This window comes from Cupressus sempervirens, chromosome 5, assembly GCF_028749045.1.
Source record: "Cupressus sempervirens isolate cs-2001-9-10 chromosome 5, ASM2874904v1, whole genome shotgun sequence".
Lineage (NCBI taxonomy): Eukaryota > Viridiplantae > Streptophyta > Pinopsida > Cupressales > Cupressaceae > Cupressus > Cupressus sempervirens.
This window is the reverse complement of record NC_143122.1, coordinates 160,352,295-160,372,811: the sequence shown is the minus strand read 5'-3', so window position 1 is coordinate 160,372,811 and position 20,517 is coordinate 160,352,295. Positions and strand designations below refer to the sequence as shown.

General features: G+C 33.9%; 2 protein-coding genes across 5 annotated transcripts in view; one reads left to right on the top strand and one right to left on the bottom strand.

The window, feature by feature from the left end:
• Positions 1 to 20,517, bottom strand: part of LOC149554923 (beta-galactosidase 1-like) — a 404,510-nt gene that overhangs the window by 105,779 nt on the left and 278,214 nt on the right. For all 4 annotated transcript variants that reach the window (XM_089828928.1, XM_089828927.1, XM_089828926.1 and 1 more), the window contains one exon: positions 15,536 to 15,639. In XM_089828928.1, the coding sequence (XP_089685054.1) occupies positions 15,536 to 15,639 (104 nt within the window). The remainder of the gene's footprint in view (positions 1 to 15,535; positions 15,640 to 20,517) is intronic.
• The window catches only part of LOC149554924 (uncharacterized), a 76,196-nt gene that overhangs the window by 43,469 nt on the left and 12,210 nt on the right, over positions 1 to 20,517 (top strand). The gene's annotated exons all lie outside the window — the stretch shown is intronic.

Genomic DNA, 20,517 nt, shown 5'->3' with positions numbered 1-20,517 from the left:
CACTTACTTGTGGAGGGAGTAATGGGCAGGGTGAATCTCCAACTACACTTCTATCAAGAGCTGGAAACAGTGATACCAATAAAATTTCACTAACTCAAAGGCTAGTTGAAAATGTAATAGTTTGGCTCTAAGTCTAGTCGTACTTCTATATGGAAAAGCTTTACAATTAGGGCATAGACTCCTAAAAGTAAGAAAATCTTAACTATTTTGCAAATTAAAAAGAAAATATAAGCTATAGACAAAGCTTCTAGCTATACACTTCCAGAATTGCTCCTGGTCAAAACTATGGCTTCAATTGCTTCTTAACCTTTTTCTATTAAATTCACAAGATATAATTACCAATAACACAAGATAACATGAATCAAAGATAACTTGGATGAATTATAGACAAGACTTACTACACAAACAAATAACAACCTCACTTAATCAAAGTTATGTCTCAAATTCTCCTTTGTATTCACTTTCTCTCAAAATAGTGATTACACAAACAAAGTTTTGCTGGCACAATTTCTCCAAAGCTCTCTTGCATAAAGATAATGGTCATTTTACAATAAAGGGCACTCCTTTATATAGGCACAAGAGTTGAGAAAAAGGTGGAGGAAAAAATGGGAGCAACTCAACCAACTTTGACTTGGTCTAACTACAGGAGAAAATAAAGGGTTTCATACAACTCGCATTACATCCTTTTACATACATGTAACTCACATTACATGTAATGCATCCTTTACAACTACTAACATCAAACAAAACAAAAACAACAATCTTAAAGACTATTTCTCAGTGCCTTGAATTTGACAATTATGTCACGCATTGTGGGAAGATCAGCAATTTCCATGGTTTTCGATATGGCTTCTACTCTCACTGCATTTGTATATGTTGTTTGTACAACTTTAGAATTTGTTGCTTGTGCAACTTTGGAATTCGCTGCCATAGTATCTAACAAATGTTTTGTCAAGGATTTATACAAGACAAACTTGTTCATTGTGTGTGAACCAAAGTCTTCATAATTTACATCAGCATTGATCTAGATTGTATATTCAAAGTTGACTCTTTCGACTGCAACGAGATTACCAGATTCATCAATAACATGGCAGCCCATTTGTTTCAAATCACAAGTAACACTTGTTTCAACTGCTTGACAATCTCCAAAGGCTGCTTGCAAATTCGTGGTCAGCTTCCTCAATGTTTCATCTTTGTAACCAATGAGACCTTGGTATCTGAAGAGCATTTCACATGACGGAAGAACGTCACATGAGACCAAGGCATCCAAATCAAATCTTACCATTTCATCCCAATCATCGAGGATTTCTTTCAAGTTATCCGTTTCTTGAGTCAAAGAAGCAACTAAGTTTCACTCCATTTCATTGATCTTTTTGATGCGCCTAAGAACTATAAATGTCTCCGTGATGGCTTGAACTCCTTCACAAATGATTTCCTATATCTAAGACTTTGCGGCTTCAATTAGCTTTCTTTCCTTAGATGTTTGAGACATAACAACAACACTCTGAGAAGATTGTTTTTGAATGACCTCGTTCAGACAAGAGATCTCCTATTTCAATTGATTTATCTTTTCCCATAGCTCATGGTTGCTCTTTGATACATTATCCAATGCATCTTGAGCATCTTGCAAACAACTCAAACATGATTGCTTTCTAATTTCAACCTTAATAAATTTGTAATCAGAACGAGTAAGTTCCTCAACAGGTTTTTCTACCAAGGGCTCAACAACTTCAACAAATTTGGTTTTATCTGAATCAACCAAAATCCTAGAAACAAGCTTATCTTTCAAAGATTTGGATTTGGTCTTCTTAACAAGGAGATTTTCCGGAGAAACAACCACTTTTCTCCCCTTTGTTGTTATTTTTCTCAACCATGTAGGTAGGATGAGACCTTCATCTGTAGAAGTAGATACAATAGAGACCATTGGCGTTGATCTTGATTGTATTTCTATTATAACAAAACAAGATCAGTCTGCACAGCTGAAGGCATAGGAACATGCTAAGAAGACTCCATCGTGAAAAGCTCAAACCTTGTCAAAGATGTATCAAGTTGGAAAACTTGACCACTGGTAAGAGTTGGAAAATCCTCAAACACATTTTCTAAATGTTCATATTGTTCATTTGCAGGGATGCGAGGAGCAACAGAGGAAATAGGAAGAGCCATGATATTAACTTTCGAGACTGGAATGGAAGGAGTAAAAATAGTGGAGAATGAATCCACATCATCATCCACTTCATGCAGAAAAGGCTCTTCATGTATAGAAGATGTACAAGCTTGTGCAAGCATTGGAAGAGATATGATCATGATTTCCACTTTTTCATCTGAATCTTCTTTATCAGATTTTGTTTCCAATTCCTCTTCTGATTCTTCCATTGATTCTTGAATTGGTTTAGAGATTTGAGATAATTTAGCTCCTTTTCCACCCTTCAATTTGAATTTGAGGGAATCCTTAGCATCAAAAGATAAGGCACCATCTTTCCCTATGATTTCCAGTTGTGACTTTCTGCCAGGAGGACCAAAAATTCCACAATTGAAGCCCATCATAGGATTTACTCTTTTAAGGCCTTTACTTTTCAACCATTTGTTGGTGTTTACCAAGATGGATTGAAATTTGTCCATGATAGACATACCATCCTTTTGTTTCCAGTGGATAGGAAAAGGGCACTTCTTATCAAAACCGGCTTGATGAAACTCCAAATCAAGGATGTAGTCATCATCTTCAACTTGAAAATCTGAAGGGATTTCCAACATGTTAAGATCAATTATTTGCTGCAAGGTTAATTTTCTGTAGTCCATCTTCATGATGTCAAGTTTTGTTCTTATATCAATCTAGATGTCCTCAATGTGATGAACATGAGTGTAAGCTCTTTTCATTTGAGAGTTCATCTCTCGGCAATTGAAGTCAAATCTGACTTTGAACTTCTTCAAGCTGATCAACTAAAACTCTGTTTCCATGTTCTTTGCTTTAGGTACATAAATGATTGAATAGTTGTCAATAACCAAAGGTTTAGCTGAGGTAATGTCAAAACTAGGCCTATGCATAGCATGCTGATCACTCTGCATGTCCATGAGTTGTCTGGCTAGCTCCATCAAGATGATTCAATATTTAGCATACCTAAGTAAGGTATATGGCTTGCCTTTGAAATATCCAAACTCTCAAGTATGTGAAAGTGAGAAATTGAATGAAAATACAGCTGTATTGGTTCACCTTCTCCCATGCCGCATCAGATACTCTTTTGACAGATAACTGTTTATTGAACAACCATCGAAAATGCCCGAAGAAGGCATCTTGGACTCTTTTATAATGGAATTTACTATTTGTCAAAGTGATTTGGTCATAGTAGTCCCAAATAGGAACTTGAAAATGATCTCCCTTGGTAGAAAGACAAAAGAAAGATCCCATGGCAGCAACAATATAAACAAGATAAGAATTCATGTAGAAAGACACTGATGTTCCCACATTGCCTTAACTTCTGCCAAAGTCTAGTACTGATGAGCTCTCCTCAAAAGATGTGTTCTTTATTCTCCATGATTTGAAACATGAACTTATACATCCATAGCTCGAAATCAGTAGAAATTTTAAGGCGACAAATTTTGCTGAGAAGGATGATAAGATTCTTATATTCTTGCTTGAAGTTAGACCGATGAACAGTCTTTGGCCATTTGGAGAAGTTGCTTCTTTTATTGTCTAACCAATAAAGGTTGCATACTTCTGATAATCACCCTTTTGCCCATTCCAGCATGCTAAAGATGATTCTTTGGTCAAATCTGCACATTTTTCTTTATGTCGAACCTTGAAGATTTGTTTTATGACCTCAAGATCAAGGCTAATGATAACCTTGTCGTTAGTGTCTTTGATAGTCTTCGTCTTTGGAGTAAACTGCCATGCACATCCAAGAATGAAATCAAGTTCTATAGCCGCCATAGGAAACGCAGACACTAGGTGAATGTTGCTTCTCTTGATACGCTTTATTTCATGACCAACTGGAGCTTCAACTCTCTCTAGAAAATCAGAAACGTCCACATGACCAATCTTTGTGTCCATCACGTTATCCAGAATAGATATGATTGATGAAGGAGCTGAATGAGCCAATTCTTTATCATATTTATATTTCATTTTGCCTTTGGATTTTGATGGTGAGGACATTTCTTGTCTTTGTACTACAACACAAAAATCCCAAAAATAAATACATTATTAGATGGAATCGCCATACAAGTTGATTTGTGATAAACAAAGATTTGGAAACAAATTGGAGACTTGGTAGATCAAATGAAATGATCTCGAAGAAATCATATGCATATGCAATGTATGAAAATGAAATGAACGGAGTACAAAATGAAGTGTTGTGAAAGTGAAAATATGGAAGATGGAATGAAATGAGAATGTGTGAAAGTGTAACGCATGGGAATGTGTGCAAATGAAGATTGTTGATTTCAAAAGTGACTTAGTATTTTCAAGGCATTATTGCATGAAAAATGAGTACATGTAAGTGCAACATGTAATGGGAGATGAAAAGTGAGATGAGATGCGAATGCAAATGAAGGATGCACTTCACATGTAAGTGTGAATGGAGGATGAGACGGAAAGCATGGAAAGAAGTGAAAATATGTATTTGCTCATAGAGGTGCAAATGTATATGTAGGGATGAAAATGGTAAATGGAAGAGGGATAATGAGTTTTATAGTCACTTTTGATGAAAATGAAAGTCAAAATACATGGCAGATGAAAATGAAATCTTTTTGACTATTCAAAATGTGAATTTTAATCAAAATTGGACCTTTTGGATGCGAAAAGTGAGATGAGTGAAAATAGAAACGGAAAATGAGATTACATGCATGTGCGGATGGTGAATGAGATGGAAAATATGTAATCACATTCATTGAGAGGTGAGGTGTTGTGATACGGAAACGGAATGTGGAACATGATGATGCTTTCACATGAAGTGAAGCAACAAGTTCTTGGGAAAGAACTTGTGACTTCTCCAAAGGGGAGAAAACCAGCAAGCAAACACAAAACACAAAAACACAAAGAAAAACGTACCTTTGGAAAGTAACTCAAACATGGCAACATGCATGACACTTCAACACTCAAATTCAAAATTGGAATTGGAGAAGAACCAAAAACATGAAAATGAACAATTTCTTCATTTTTAAAGGAAAAATGCACTTTCCATAGCAAAGATTTCAACAAGTGGCAATCATTAAGCAATTACATGCATAAAATCAGCAAGATAAACACAAATTAAATAGCAAGAAAGAAAGAGTCCACTTACATGAAGATTAAGTGCCAAAAATGAAGGCGAAAGATGCTCCAATGTTGAAAAATTCTCCAAACACATTTGAATCTTTCAAACTTTTACAAATTCGAATTGAAGAGGGTAGAAAACAAGGAAAAGTTGTTGAAAGATGCCAGAATGTGCCCTAAGATTGCCCCAAAATCCAACATTTTTGAGATGCACATGCTTGGGACATTTTTGGTGAAAAACGTTTTTCACCAAGAAGCAAGATCAAATCGATTTGGTGTTTAAACACCAAAATATGCACCAAGATACCATGCAAACACCAAATAAAGCCAAACTGATTTGGAATGGAGCAAAAGCACGGACCAAAAATGGAGTTATTTGCTGATTTCTTCAAAAACGTGCCCTAGTTTGGAGCTTCCAAAAACATTTTTTAGATTGTTGAATCCAATTTGAATGGAAGAAAACTCATTGCTCATAAAAAATGCCTCAAATGGAAAAGATTTCATGTAAATCCATCAAGAAAATCTCCACTTATGATTAAAATCGGGTTCTTGGAGGGCAAAAACATGGAGTTTTTCAAAATCAAACTTTTTGGAGGCCATAGCATATATTAAACATGTCTTGATATAAAATCGGACCTTTTAGAGTCTAGAACATATTTTAAAATGTGCATACAAGTAAAATTACACTTTTTGGAGGAGGATGCTTGTTTTAAAATATGTATACAAGCAAAATTGGACCATTTGGAGGAGGATGCATGTTTTAAAATACATCTCACTTTTTGGATATAAAGGCATAAAAACTTCACTTTTGATGCAGTAACATAAAAAAGGTCCACTTATGATAGCCTTTTGATATAATGACATAAAAAAGGTCCACCAAAATGAACTTTATATGCTTGGTGACATGTAAAATGTCCATTTTTGATGGATTTTACATGTAATCGCATATAAAAAGTCCACTTTCGATGACTTTTAGTCATGTGATTCACTTAAATTTATAAAAATGTTACCAAATGAGCCATAAACAATATTTATCTATCATATTTAGAAATATAACATATGAACCTCATTTAAACAGCAACATTTAAATAAGCATTTGATTTAAAAATAAAAAATTAAACTGGAATTATATAGTTATATAGTTGCTTTAAGTGAAAAATAAAAAGTAACTCAACTTAAAATTATAACATAAAGTGCACTATAGTCACTTTAAGTTAAAAATTTAAAGTTAAAGTAACTTAAAAACATAACAAAAAGTGAATATAAGTTATATTTATCAAAAAGTGAAAGTCAAATTAAAAATATAACATCATATTTTTATTGCATGTTGTTGCACCAAAAAGGTCCACTTTTGAGGCACTAAAACAGGCATATCTCTTGACTAACAACTCCAATTGAGCTCTAGGTTAGACCGAATTGAAGGGAAAAGCGAAAGACATGACATGAGAAAAACCAAAAGACTAAAAACCAAGCGCAAACTCAAAAGAAAAGAAAGGATGACGAAGGCTTCAAAAATCAAGCAAAGGCTCGACAAAAAACAAAACAAAAAAGACTTGACGAAGGCCTTCAGTAAAATGATTTGATATACGAATTGAAATTGATTGATCGATCAACATTAAACAATTGAATAGCAATTCAAGCTTAGAGAAACACGAAACTAGCTTGAAAAAGTTTCGTGTTGTTACCAACATTTTGTGGTGACAAAATGCAGGACAATAGGTCCCAACATGCGTAATAGTCTTGAGGAAGCCTGCTTGTAGATTTTTTCATGTTCTTTTGGCATATAAAATTCACCATCCCATATTAGAGTGAGCAAAGATAGGAAGAACAAACTCATATAGACAATAGTATTCAATCTGATATGAGAAAATCAAATATCAACCTGATGTATATTTATCTTTAAACTTCTAAGTGAAATATGATACTTCTTAGGCATTAAACAATACATCTGGCTAAACTTGCCTACAAAATGAGTACGCATTCTACATATAATGCATACTATAGTCGAGTGTAGGAATCATATACAAGTTCATTTGTCTATTTGATGAGTCTTCTAAACCAATATTCTAATTTATGGTAAATTTATGTTTTCTAGGTTAAGCCATAGAAAGGGGCCATTACAAACGACTAGAAGGAAGGACATGTTTCTCTTGAGGAGAGGGTTTCAGTTTATCTTAGACTGCATCCATTCTTGTATACTCTAGGGATAATGACATTAAATAAGAGGAAACTTTTGGAGCATTTAACTATGGAGGGATGCCAAATCAACTAATATTTGTCCAACTTTCTCATTCAAAGTAAATCCAATTTTCTTTTATATACATCATTAAGAATGAATCTGCTAATGTGCCTCATGTATGTCTACTCATGTTGACATGACACGATGGAAGAACATTATATTGATGCTTGGATTTCATATACGGTTTTTTAACACACTCACATTATATTAAAAAATCCATTTTGTATAATATACTTTGTTTTTGTTGATTAGTGAAAGGCTAGAGCTATAATAATATGTAATTAGGAACAATCATATTAGCATACAGTCCATACAAAGAGATCATTAAATTTCTTATTGCAATCACATCTGATATTAGATAGGGACAATCATGAGATTGGCTTGATGTAAAGAAAACCTATGACATGTATACTTCACCATATTATACAACAATATACATTTGCATTGGTTTAAGGAAACATTGTCAAATTATGGAGTCTTATAACTACCCCAGCCAAAAAGAAAAAAGCTGTTCTTCTTGATTTTTGACATGAAAAAATCAAGGATAACCCACAAAATATTGACATCCTAAGGCCCTAGACATGTTTTTTGACGTATATTTCCATCTCTTAGGCATTCATCAACATGATAAAATGTCATTGGTCTCTGTTTCATCAAGTTCCCTTGTCTAAAAGTTATCTTTTTCTCCAATTTCAGGTTTCAGAAGTTGCATTGCAAGTCTTTCTTCAATGCTGGATCTCTGGACTGTATTACAAGTGTTTTTAATTGCAAGTAAACTTGCACTTGCAATGTCAGCTTCAAGACCTGGCATTACAAGTGACTTATCTCCTCCATTTGTAGAAATGGAAGATTAACTTGACATTGCAAGTAGCCATTATTACAAGTAAATTGCATTTGATCTCTTGGCATCCGCTTTTAGTCTTTTCTTTTGGGTTTTGGTGGGTTTTATAATATTAGTTGCTTGTTGTTCTATGAATTTTGGGTCTTATATTCCTCACTACAAGTAACATAGTGCACAAATTTAAATTGGGTCCTCAGGTTTCATTTACAAGTAGAGGGTTTGTGATTAATTTTGCTCGAAATACAAGTTTTGGTGTCCATTGAGATATGCAACATGACCTTCCAAGAACAGATGACTCAAACATTATACTTTTTAGAGAAGTCAAGTTGCAATACTTCATCTGAAACTTTAAGTGTAAGATTATATTTATAAAAGTTGCATATTATCATTTATAACCTGACTATGCAAAAAGTCAATTCACAATCTATGCAAGAACCAAAACATGCACCTGATTAGATAACTTATTTGCATTTACTAATTAAATTAAAAATTAAAAATTTGTTTTGCATTTACTAATTAAATCACAAATACTATTATTTGTGATTTTTAATTTAATAAATAAATGCAAACAGATTGTCTAATCACGTGTTGGCCCCTGTATAGCCATTTCAGACTTGCAATACAGGCTATATTGCCCATGATGCAAGTTTATGACCTAAAATGACTTGTATTTTATCATTCAAAACCTTAATATGCTTCAGATGTGTTTTAACAGGTTTGAAACTCTTCCTGCAAGTTTTAGAAGAGCATTTTTATGGCATTTTCCACACATTTTTACCAAATGTGGCATTGTTTCTTCATTTTTCCATCTGATCATTTTCGAGCTAGGGTCTTCCTTGATGTTGTTTTATTCTAGTACCCTACAATGAGTCTTTTGGACACATATTCATGATTTTTTTTTCTTAGTCATAGCTCAATCATTTTAGCCATGTATGCAAGAAATGTGATTTTGAATCTGCAGCATATTTTCATTTTTCTAAGCATGGATTTCAAACAAAGACAACTTGTTAATGGATCCATAAATCCTGTTTATAAAGGGATATGGGAGGTCATGTAACCTATCTTTAAAAATTACAACATCTTCAGCTAAACTTCCTCAAATAGTAGATAGTTAGAGAGTAATGTTGGCTAGTCTGTGCAATTGACAAAGTTAGCTCGTCATAGAGACCCTCGTGAGCTGACAGGATGTTTTGGGGCTCTCAGTTGATTACTTACTATTTTTAGTAAGCCTATTATGGGCAGTTGCTATTATCGGCCATGTAGTGGATGGCTTGGTAGTTGGTCGTCACTTGTAGTTAATTAGGGTAATAATTGCAAGAGCTCTTATTTATTTATTATTCATTGAGGTGCATTATTATAATAATGTTTATATTATTATAATAATGACTTTAAGGGATATTTCTAAAAAGTGAGTTCGAAAGTTTCTAGTGTTGAGTTCTTTTAGGAAACTTCCACGATTTCTGAAGTAGAATTTTATGGAGACTATTGCCAACAAAAGTTTATAAATGAGAGCTCGTTTTATTGGGAAAGGCACGCTTGAATTTTATATTTTCTCTTTGTGCCTTTGTGGCTTTTCCCTATTTTTTGACTTGTGAGCCCTCGCTGAAGTATAAGGGTCTCGACTGAGAAGTTCTTGGCAATTGTGCCAGGTATACAATTGGCCAACATTCTCCTACTGTGTTCCTGTAGCTAAGGAGAATAGTCTAGAAAATATATTTCTTATTGATTTTTCGGCTGAGGGTTCTGGGAAGTTCTCTGAGGATTGTTTTGAGAAATATTGCAATACGTTGTGGTATAACGAATTGCAAGAATCTCTTACTGTTCTTGCTATGACTGGAGATTGGTAAGAAGAATAAAGTTTGCAATATATCGAATTGCTTGGGGGAGCTAGTAGATTGCATATCAATGAATCAAATTGATATTGCAGCATGCGAACTATCCAATGCTGGTAGATGTGGCAGATTTATGGAAGTGGAGGGACAACATCAGTAAAGAGCCCACACGCCACTTCACCTTTGTGTTTCAAGTGGTGGCAGCTGTGTGAAGCTAGCGTGACATTTAACCTAGCCTGCATTTCATGTTGGCCACGTGAATGACTAGACTGCAACTGTGGACAAGGACGTGGACTGCATACTAGAGATGCCTGTTGTTGGAGTGTTGGGGACGAAGTCACAACTGCAAGAAGTGATTTATCTTGTGATTTAGTTTGGTTAGCAGTAGTTCGCAATGAAGGTGCCAATGACAAATGGATATTAGGAGAAATGACAAGTCTGCAACAGTCTGCAATCAGCAGTCCCATAAGAAAATAAGGATCAGTGAATAATAAGGAGGCATTTGGAGTCACAGTTTGACAAATTGAATTTGCAGTTCAAGTGCCATTTTATATTATTTAATTCTGACATATGATTTCCCAAAATAAAGTGCTAAGGAAATGTGTCCAGTTATTGTCTGATTTTAATGTTATAATTTCAAAGTTCTTGAATTTGTCGATTTATATTTGCATAGAGAACATTCAAAAAAATTAGAAAATTATTATTATTGGAAAGACAATAAACTGTGCATCAATATTCAAGTGGGGAGCCAATTGGGGTTTTTACATAGAGGTGGCTGAAAATTGTGAATGGCTTTCTTCAACTTATAAGGAAACAAAGAATTGTTAGATTTTATTTCAAGTGAAATTGGAACTGAGGAAAATAGTGTCTCTTTAAGGCACAGGTTCCCGTGCTTTGTGGGATACTTCATATGACAACAGTTGTGGCCATGAGAACTTGGCATTTGACAATTCTCTTTCATACAACGTGGACCAAAAAGTAGAGAAGCAACCAAAACAGGGTTTTGAGGATACAAATAAGATGCTATCAAATTTTTCTTTCAAAAACTTCTAAGAATTGGAAACTTGTTAAAAAGGTTCACCACCTTATGAAGAAAGAAAGAAGTCACTTGGATGGATCATGCTAGTGAACGAAACATGTGGTCGAAGAGAAGGTCAACCTCGAGGTTGTGGTCATGACAGTAAAAATGGTACATCAAGAATAAAGTACAGATTCAACAAGGATTCATAGTGACAGCTTCATTTCTTGGAAAGGAGGAACTTTTGGTACTAATGCAGATCAAAAGACAGTCATTATCGAATGGCATGGTTGAACAACATTGATTGAGAATGGTATGAAAGCCTTCAAATTCTAGAGACGCATGACAACAAACACAATGAGATTGAACCTATGGCAGACCATTGGTGTTTTCTTGATTTTAACATAGCAAATGACAAAGAAAACTCATAAAGTCAAATGCCAAGTCTAGATGTTGTGTCACTTGTAAAGAAGTGTCAATAAGGAGAATGATAATAAAACAATGAAAAGAGACAATGAAGCATTTGACACCTTCACATTAAAACCAGGTGTAGTGAGCAAATTTATATTAGTAGATGGAAATCATACAAAAAAGTAATGCTGATCAATATGAGAAGACAATCCATTAATCATGAATATGAGGAGACAATTTGCAAGAGGACAACATGAAGACTCCTTGTGGATGAGATTTTCCTGTGATTTATGTTCAATGGCAATAAATGCTTTCAAAACAAAGATGTTCACAAAATTTTGAAAGGATGTTTTTCTAATGAAAGCTACAGTGATGATGAACAATCAAGGATGCAAGTTACTGTCCCAAGATGAAAGGTCTTCACCGACCAAAAGATTCCAAGTATTAATGTCCTATAGACGTGTGAAGACATGATAGAGGATGATATAATAAAGTGGTGTACTATTATACACGTAGCTTAGTTTTCAATCATGCACTTGTAATTTACTTTTGATGAATAACATATAATGTCAAAAGTTGTAACTGTAGGTGATCATATCACTTGTGAAGTCGTAACTTGTAATTACATGTAATCACATTACAAGTCAAAATACAATAGGACTTGTCGTATTGAATAAGTCAACTATAGAAAAATTGTTGTTGGACTTCTCACACTATTCGCTCCCAGACCCTCACCTATATATAGCAGGGTGCTCTATGTAATCTTTTACTTTTTTTTTGCATGCAAGAAAATTCTGCTCAAATTTACAGTGAGAAAGACTTTGTGTTGTACACTTGTAATTGGATTCTCAAGAAATATAAAAAGCATAGAGTTTTCAAAATTTGTGTTGAAACTTTGTTATATGATTGTTGTGTTCCTAAGTCATAGTGACATTTGTTTTTTGAGTATACACAAGATTCTTGTGAGATTATTTGTCATGTCCCCATTTTGGAGGCAATTTGATTTAATTAATTTAATTAATTAGGTTGTCCAAAATAATGAATATTTTATGAGGATGACTAATTAATTATTTTAATTAAATAAGTGGTATTAAGTTAATTATTTATAAAGTTATCAAATAAATAAATATTAAAAGATAACTTTATATTTAATTAATTTTATAAAGTGACTTGAATTATATAATATTTTATAAAGTCACTTAATAGATAAAATAAAATAATGTTCTAGAAGCTTTTGGAGAAAGTGGAGGAAAAAGAATAAATAGGCACCCCGGGCTTCATTCTAATCATTCAGATTGTTGTTGTTGATGTTGATGTTTGTTGATGTGCATTGTGGAGCTTAGGGTTTCTGCAATAGTCACAACTGGCCATTGAGAACGAAAACTCTCAATTGATACGCAATTTTGAGGGTATGAAATATCACTTGAATTATTGCAGCTGGGAGGAAGATACTTTAGTCTTCTATTTGTGCTACATTGAGAAAAAATATTTGAGTACAAAAAGCAGGCAGAAAAAGTAGTTCGAAAAAGCAAGCCGAAAAGCAGTTCGAAAAAACTAGGCCGAAAAAGCAATCCAAAAAAATCAGGCCGAAAAAGCAGGCACAAAAAGTAGTCCGAAAAAACAGTCTGAAAAAAGTAATCCGAAAAAAGCAATCCGAAAAAGCAAATTCGAAAAAGCAAAGAAAATTATTACAGCCATCTACAATCAGGGGCGGCAGCTAGAGAGGCACGACTTGGGCACTTGAGGAGGTTATTTTCTGTTCAGTGGTATTGCAATACATCTATTCTCTAAGGCGACTTCATATGCCAGGTCTGATGTGTATTTTCATAGTTGCCTTTCACTATAGAGTGCTGTTGTAACTGTCATTTCATATCAGACCTATCATTCATTAATAGATACATCATTCATTTTTACATTTCTCACAATGGTATCAGCAATCCATGGTTTTAGTTGTATTTAATCATGCATGTGAATAGCGTACTGCCGTAGGGGAGTATTGAAGTTAGATATTTAGTATTGCATTAGTTTTCATTGGCAGCTGTAGGTGCATATTACTTTACCAGCAATCATCATATTTTGATATCTGTGTAAATGCCAAGAGTCTTGGCTAACTTAGTATGAATATTGTATTGGATACTCATTCTCAATTAAGGAGATACAATTGCTGGTCATTAATAGTTGTCTTTGAGTGTTAATATATCCTTTTTTATCAGCCAGTTAGCTTGCATACCAATTGTTTGTTAAAATACCAGTTGGCTGTAGGTGATCATTTTCATGATTAGAACTCATATATGCATTCACTATTGCCAAAATTAGTTGCATATTTATGTTAGGTCATTGTTTAGACAATTTGGAGTCTTTTGTAAGCATTCTCTTTGAGGCAAATCCAAACAAGAATCACTGCAGCAATCTGAAAAGTTATATCAGTCAGAGGACCCTTGCTTGCAAAGTGTTTGACGAAATGTCAAACAACTGAAGTATAAAGATTTTTGGTGTTGGAAGAAGTTATAACCTATTGGGGTTATTACATTATTGTCAAAGAAGTTTAATCTGATTTCTTCTAGACATTGGGCTACAAATTTGGAGGATTAAATTAGAGATAGTTAAAAAAAATTGATAGGAAGAAGTTCCAAGACTGTGCTTATGTAGTTCATGCTAATTTATAAGTGCATCATATTGATATGCTGTATTTTTCTGTTATAAAATCATAAAGTTTTGGGCTTGTGTAACTGTCTAGTTAGAAGAGGACTGGTATATTGTTGATTTTTTAAAATTAAATAGGCCGTCTATTGATATTTCTGCAACTTGTTCTTATTAGTCGAAGGTTTTGTATCGATAATTCGATGAAGTTTGTGTATCATTCCTGAAAAAAGAGGATTGATCTTTTATCCTATCCTATTTTAATTTCTAGCTAAGTGCTTTTTGAATAAAATGGTGATGAGAAAGGCACCTCCCCTATTTTGCAGAGGAGAGATTAAATCTCGAGTATACATCTAAAATTACCATTTTGCAAGTGGTTGTTAAGTTGCTTGCCAAATATTTAGCCAACAAAGTTATCATGAAATTGTGATGTATTGAACAATTTATGGAAATGTGGAGTGTTAGGTAGTAGAGTCTCTTATTTTTGGAGTATTCACAGATTTTAGAGGATCTTGTTACAGGGGACACGAGAGTGTTCTCAGAGATTGAGTCTTGACTAGTTTACAGTCTTGAGCCTGTGTGTCTAGTGGCTTTTGAGCCGGCATGCTTGTCTTGCTTTCTAATAGCTTCTTGTGATTAATAAATTTTTATCCCCTTGAAAAAAGAATTTAACAATTTATTTGTAATTCTGGAGTCAAAAATTTAAAGACATTATATCATAAACCATGCCATTTGCACTCCAAACCATCAAATGAATATGTGTTAATAAACTAAAGCAACGAGATAAGTAAAGTTTATAATTTCTCATATAACCTTTAATATTCATACACATATTGACACCAAGTATAAGGAAAATATGTAACGTACATGCACTCAAAAATTCCCTAAAAGTAGTTCATAAGACACAATATTAAACAGTGAATAAACAAAGGCATAAAGTTCAAGCTTTCTGCATTAACAATAGAATCTGAGAGTTGTCACACAATCCATCGTGTGCAGTTTGCAAATATCTAATTATAGCTGGTATGCTGAATATTGTGGGTGATTATGAATTTCTACAACTTTACAATCTATAAATCCTAGGTCTCATAGGTGTATCTTTTATTAGACTTATGTTGAACTGTAATAATCTTAAACTGCAAATCCTCATCACACAAGAGAAAATCTTGACTTTCTTCAGTAATAGTAAGGTTTTACATGAAAAAGGACTACAATAGATTTGTGCCATGCTTTGTTCATAAGTACAATTTAGCAGTTTGCATTACAAGTAAACACTGTAATGGTTCAATCTAAAGTGTTTCCAGTTTACCTGCAAAATGATCATTGACGAAGACATGGACAGCATAACCTTGAGATCCAATAGCAAGCACTAGTGGACTGTTGCTCCTTCTATCGTTTTCATCAACATCAACACTGCAGTTAAAGAGTTAAGCAAGAAAATTCACTGTTCTACTCAGACTTTAGCTGCATATAAGTAGAAATAAATGTAAATTATGAATGTTCATGTTTCAGCATACCAAAAAATCTGCATAAATTTTATATTTTGAGGATAAATATTAAGAGATATATTTGAAAGTGATGTATATTCTGATAAACAGATATATTTAACACATATGTGATATGAAGATTATCTTGCGGTTTGTTAAATGCCCTTGTGTCTTGGTGAATATATGGCTTTGGATACAACTCTGTTGTGGAGAAATTTAAAAAAATGTCTGTCATGTTCCCAAATTTGAATGTAATAATTTAATTTAATTAATTAATTAACTAGTCCAAGAATATAAATAATATAACAAAAGGGCTTTTAATTAGTTACTTTAATTAACTAATATTGGGCCCAAGTTAATAATATTTGTATTTTGTGGTTCCGATTGATTTAGTATATCTTGGACCCATTTTTATTTTATTGTTTCCATAAGTAAGTGTGGTTGTCAGCTATCTTTGTAAACCCTCGGAAAGTTCCCCGACCGGTATTTAAGCACAACATGTAGGTAGTAGTTGGTATGCAATTTGGATTATTTTCTTTGTACTGCAAATTCCTGTGGGAGTTTTGGATTGTTCGTCATTTTGGAAGTGAAAGATCTTCCCTACTTGGCTCTTGCAATTTCGGTGGGATTCAACCCTCACCCTATTCCATCACTTGTAATACTTCGCTCGGATCTGGCAAATCAAAGCACCATCATATTGCGAATTGGAGAAATAACTGTGTTTAAATTGATCAACTCTCTTGTGTTGGGTAATTCAATCTCTAGCAATGATTATGTGTTTATCTGCATTAAATCTCTTTGCAGCCATATTGTCACACTATCCGTACACTCCCTTCTACCATTTGTCTGCACAACCGTACACCCCAAGACTTGTACATCACCCCTGTACGGTCCTCTTTGGCAACAACCTCTAGCCCGACCATACAACCTCCAATTCCAACTGTATGGCCACCAAGATCTACCGTACAGCCTCCATTTATATCATATAGAATTAGCATTTGTTGCTCCACGTACGGCCTGCCTGTTCACCCTCCTCACAATCTTCCATACCATACGGCCTCCACAGCATCACCAAGAAGATACCATACGGCCTATCCAGGTTTCCCTATATGGCCACTATGACCCGTGCACGTTTGGTCGAGTTTGATTCTAGCATTCGCTAGGTTCATACATGGACAAACCTATTCCTGAGGGTTAGTCGGACAACGGAACATTACAATTTCATTTAGTTAACTTTCCAGTCATACACAATAAGTTCCAATAAATGAGCTCAACAAGTTTGTCCTCTTAGATCCTTCGATACAGTGATACACAAAAAGAAACCTTATTGCAAATTTAGCTTAATAAATGAAGTGATAATTCCAAGGCTATACCACTATAATATGTGGTGTGAAAACCAAAAAAAGGTAAAATAGAATAAACAAATGTAAAGAAAGGTTGAGGCAGAGAGCATTGCCCAACATGTGCATGTGGGTCCTCAAAATTTGCAACATCCTTGTTTCAATTTCCATATTAGGCTGGTGTAGTCAGCTGAATATGCCGAATATGTTAGAAAGTCAATATTAGCTAGCTGAGAGAAGAAAAATTTGTTAAAAATTAATCAACTACTTGGCAAGTAAAGCATGTTTCGATAACTTTTGATGATTGGTAATCTTAACCAATTAATGTGCTCATTTTGTATGTGTTGGAGATTGGCTGTCATTTCGTCATGTATATATTGCATATAACTTGATGTTCCATGTTATGTAAATTACATTCTTGTTTACTCTATTACAAAATTGAATTAGAGGCCAAAATTGAAAGTCAAGGTAATATTTATAAAGATATTGCTATAGGAAGTTATCATACACGTATTGATGGAGGTATGCCACAAGAATAAAAGGCAGATTGTCAAACGACGGAAGAGGAGGAAAAAGAAAAATATTTGCTAAAAAGTAAACAATGGTAAGAAAATTCAAAATTAAGGGGAAGAACATTATGGAGTGCTAAGGCCAAGCAATATTAAATTAAAGGGAACAAAATTTGGCATAATGAGCAAAAAGAGACTTTTTATTCAAGTTAGAAAAGTAAAAATTATCAAAGAGGCCAAATTAAATACTATAATGTTTGGATGGTAATAAAAATACCAAAAGATAATTATAAAATTAAAGAGGAGAATTTCAAAAATGAAAAACATAAAGGTCTCTTCTCACTTTTGACTAGTTTATAATTCACTCTTAGAGGTGTTTTCACATTTTTTGGCAAGTTAGCTCTTGACAATATCAATTGTCACTCTTGGTAAGAGGATTTCAACATAACTAGTGGCTGTTTTTCTTTCCAACCAAATGAACCCTTCTATACCATACCATATGACCCTTACAGTCTCTTACCACTACACAATTTGCAACATATCAATATCTTAAGGTTTGACAACCTCCAAAATCCGTATATCTTTTGTTCTTGGTACATCTCATATGATATATTAACATAGAAATTTGGGAAAGCATGTAAATTAGTGCAGCAATTTGGCTCTAATTTAGTTTGACACCATACAACAATTTGGTCCAATTTATGGGGGTGTTTGGAGCATTATCTTAAATTTGTACAACTTCTCTTGACTATGCATATGTCATTCTCTTCGCTTTGTATGACCTATATGGAAGATTGGGAATATCACACAACAACCAAGGGTAACTTTGTGGGTATGGAAAGCTCCTGGTATACAAACAAGCAAATAGAGTAGTAAGAAATCTTTGGTATGGTATTTTCATATTAACATTGTATGGCATGAAACCATCAATGCCATGTATGGAAAGTACATCTTTAGAAAAGATATAATATGGTAGTATCTAAACCATATCATATTTTTCCATACAACTAGTCCTCTCTAGTGCACTTCTCAATCTATGAACTCAGTCTTACAGCAACAATTATTATAAAGGTTTGAGAAGGCATTATAAACTGAAAGCATTTCGAAAGAATCATTATTCATTTCCAACCATACAAGTTTGGGTAATGACAAAAAGAAGCAAAGTAAAGAAACCTTTCCAACCTCAGATTCCAGCGAGAAATCCAAAAAGCAATGACATCATTTCAATAGATTCATTAGTATGGGGAAAATTGATGGGAAGTGAGTGTAGGAGATGGTGGCTAATTGTGTAGGATGATCACCTACTGAAAGTTTCACTACACCATTCAGCGGTAGATAAAGTCGTGCAACTTCTGTTCTTAACTTGAGGGACTTCGAAGTTCAAACGATATTTATACACAACAATGATACAATACAATAGAGTAACTTGCCAAACCACCATTGATTATAGGGGGACCAGATCACAATCTTTTACAAGCCCACAAATTTTACAAGGGTGTTCAAAATATCTTTAATGAGGAGCTACAAAGGAAAACCTACCAAGGTTTCTTACCAGCACAAGGAAAAACTCATCAAGTGCATTTTTGGGCAGGGTTTGACACATGAGGAGAGTATTATCAAATTAGTGACACATGAGGGTGGAGAACTATACCTCCAAATGGATGTGAATCATGTTCCCTTGGTTACAAGAAAGGTTGAAAGGCTCCTAGTATTCATGCAAGGAGAGTTCTCTCAATGTTTCACTTGGGGATGACCAAGCATGGACATGTTAGCCATGATGGAAACATTGCACCCATCAAGACCTACCACATGTGGATGATACTGAGACACCATAAATGGAATGCATGGTAGAATCCTTACTATACTCTAGCATATGAAAGAGTATCATAGGGAGATATCCTATAGACTACGATAGACAACAACCACTCTAGAGGGGACAAAAGAGGCCACAAATAGGACACTTCAATAGGTTGAAACTTGAAAGTGTTGACTTAGAGTTGGTTTGAATCATATGATACTTTAAGGAGAAATGTGAATAATAGACTCAACTAACCATTGCTGAATGTAAGTGGAAAGTAGTGATGGAGGTGACTGTGGATGGGCAATAAAAGTAGTTAGCCAAGTGTGATTCACAAATAGCTTAGCTAGGTCAACAACCAGTAGAGGAGAATCAATTAGGCTAAGGTAGCCAAACTAGAATAGACAATGGAACACCTCATGGTGAAGGGGTTGAAGGAATGACAGTTGATCATTGAATGGGATTTTAAGATCTGCACAGAGGAGGTGCAATATCTTCACCCATTCTCTACCACCATCATCTATGTATTGACATATTCCACTCAACCAGAGATGTCTTCTCACCCTCCTACTTTGTAATTGCTTTTAGTAATCGATCTCTACTTTGTTTTGTCATATAGAAGAAGACTATTATTTTATTATTATTATTATATATTTATTTATTTATTTATTTTTATTTTTATTTTGGGGGGAGTGGAGTTGGTTTCTAATGTAGTTGGTCAAGCCATATTGAGAATCGTAACAAATAAATATTAATTAGTTTAGACTAGAAAATCTAGTAAAAATCAGTTGACTACTTGGCAAGTAAACTTAGGGTTGTATTTTGTGATCACATGTAATGTCTCCGTTTTGGAGGTAATTTAATTTAATTAATTTAATTAATTAAGTTGTCCAAAATAATGAATATTTTATGAGGATAACTAATTAATTATTTTAATTAAATAAATAAGTGGTATTAAGTTAATTATTTATAAAGTTATCAAATAAATAAATATTAAAAAGTAACTTTATATTTAATTAATTTAATAAAGTGACTTGAATTATAAATAAAATAAAATAATGTTCTAGAAGTTTCTGGAGGAAGTGGAGAAAAAAGAATAAATAGGCATCCTGGGATTCATTCTCACTAGGCAGATTTGATGTTGATAATTGCTGATT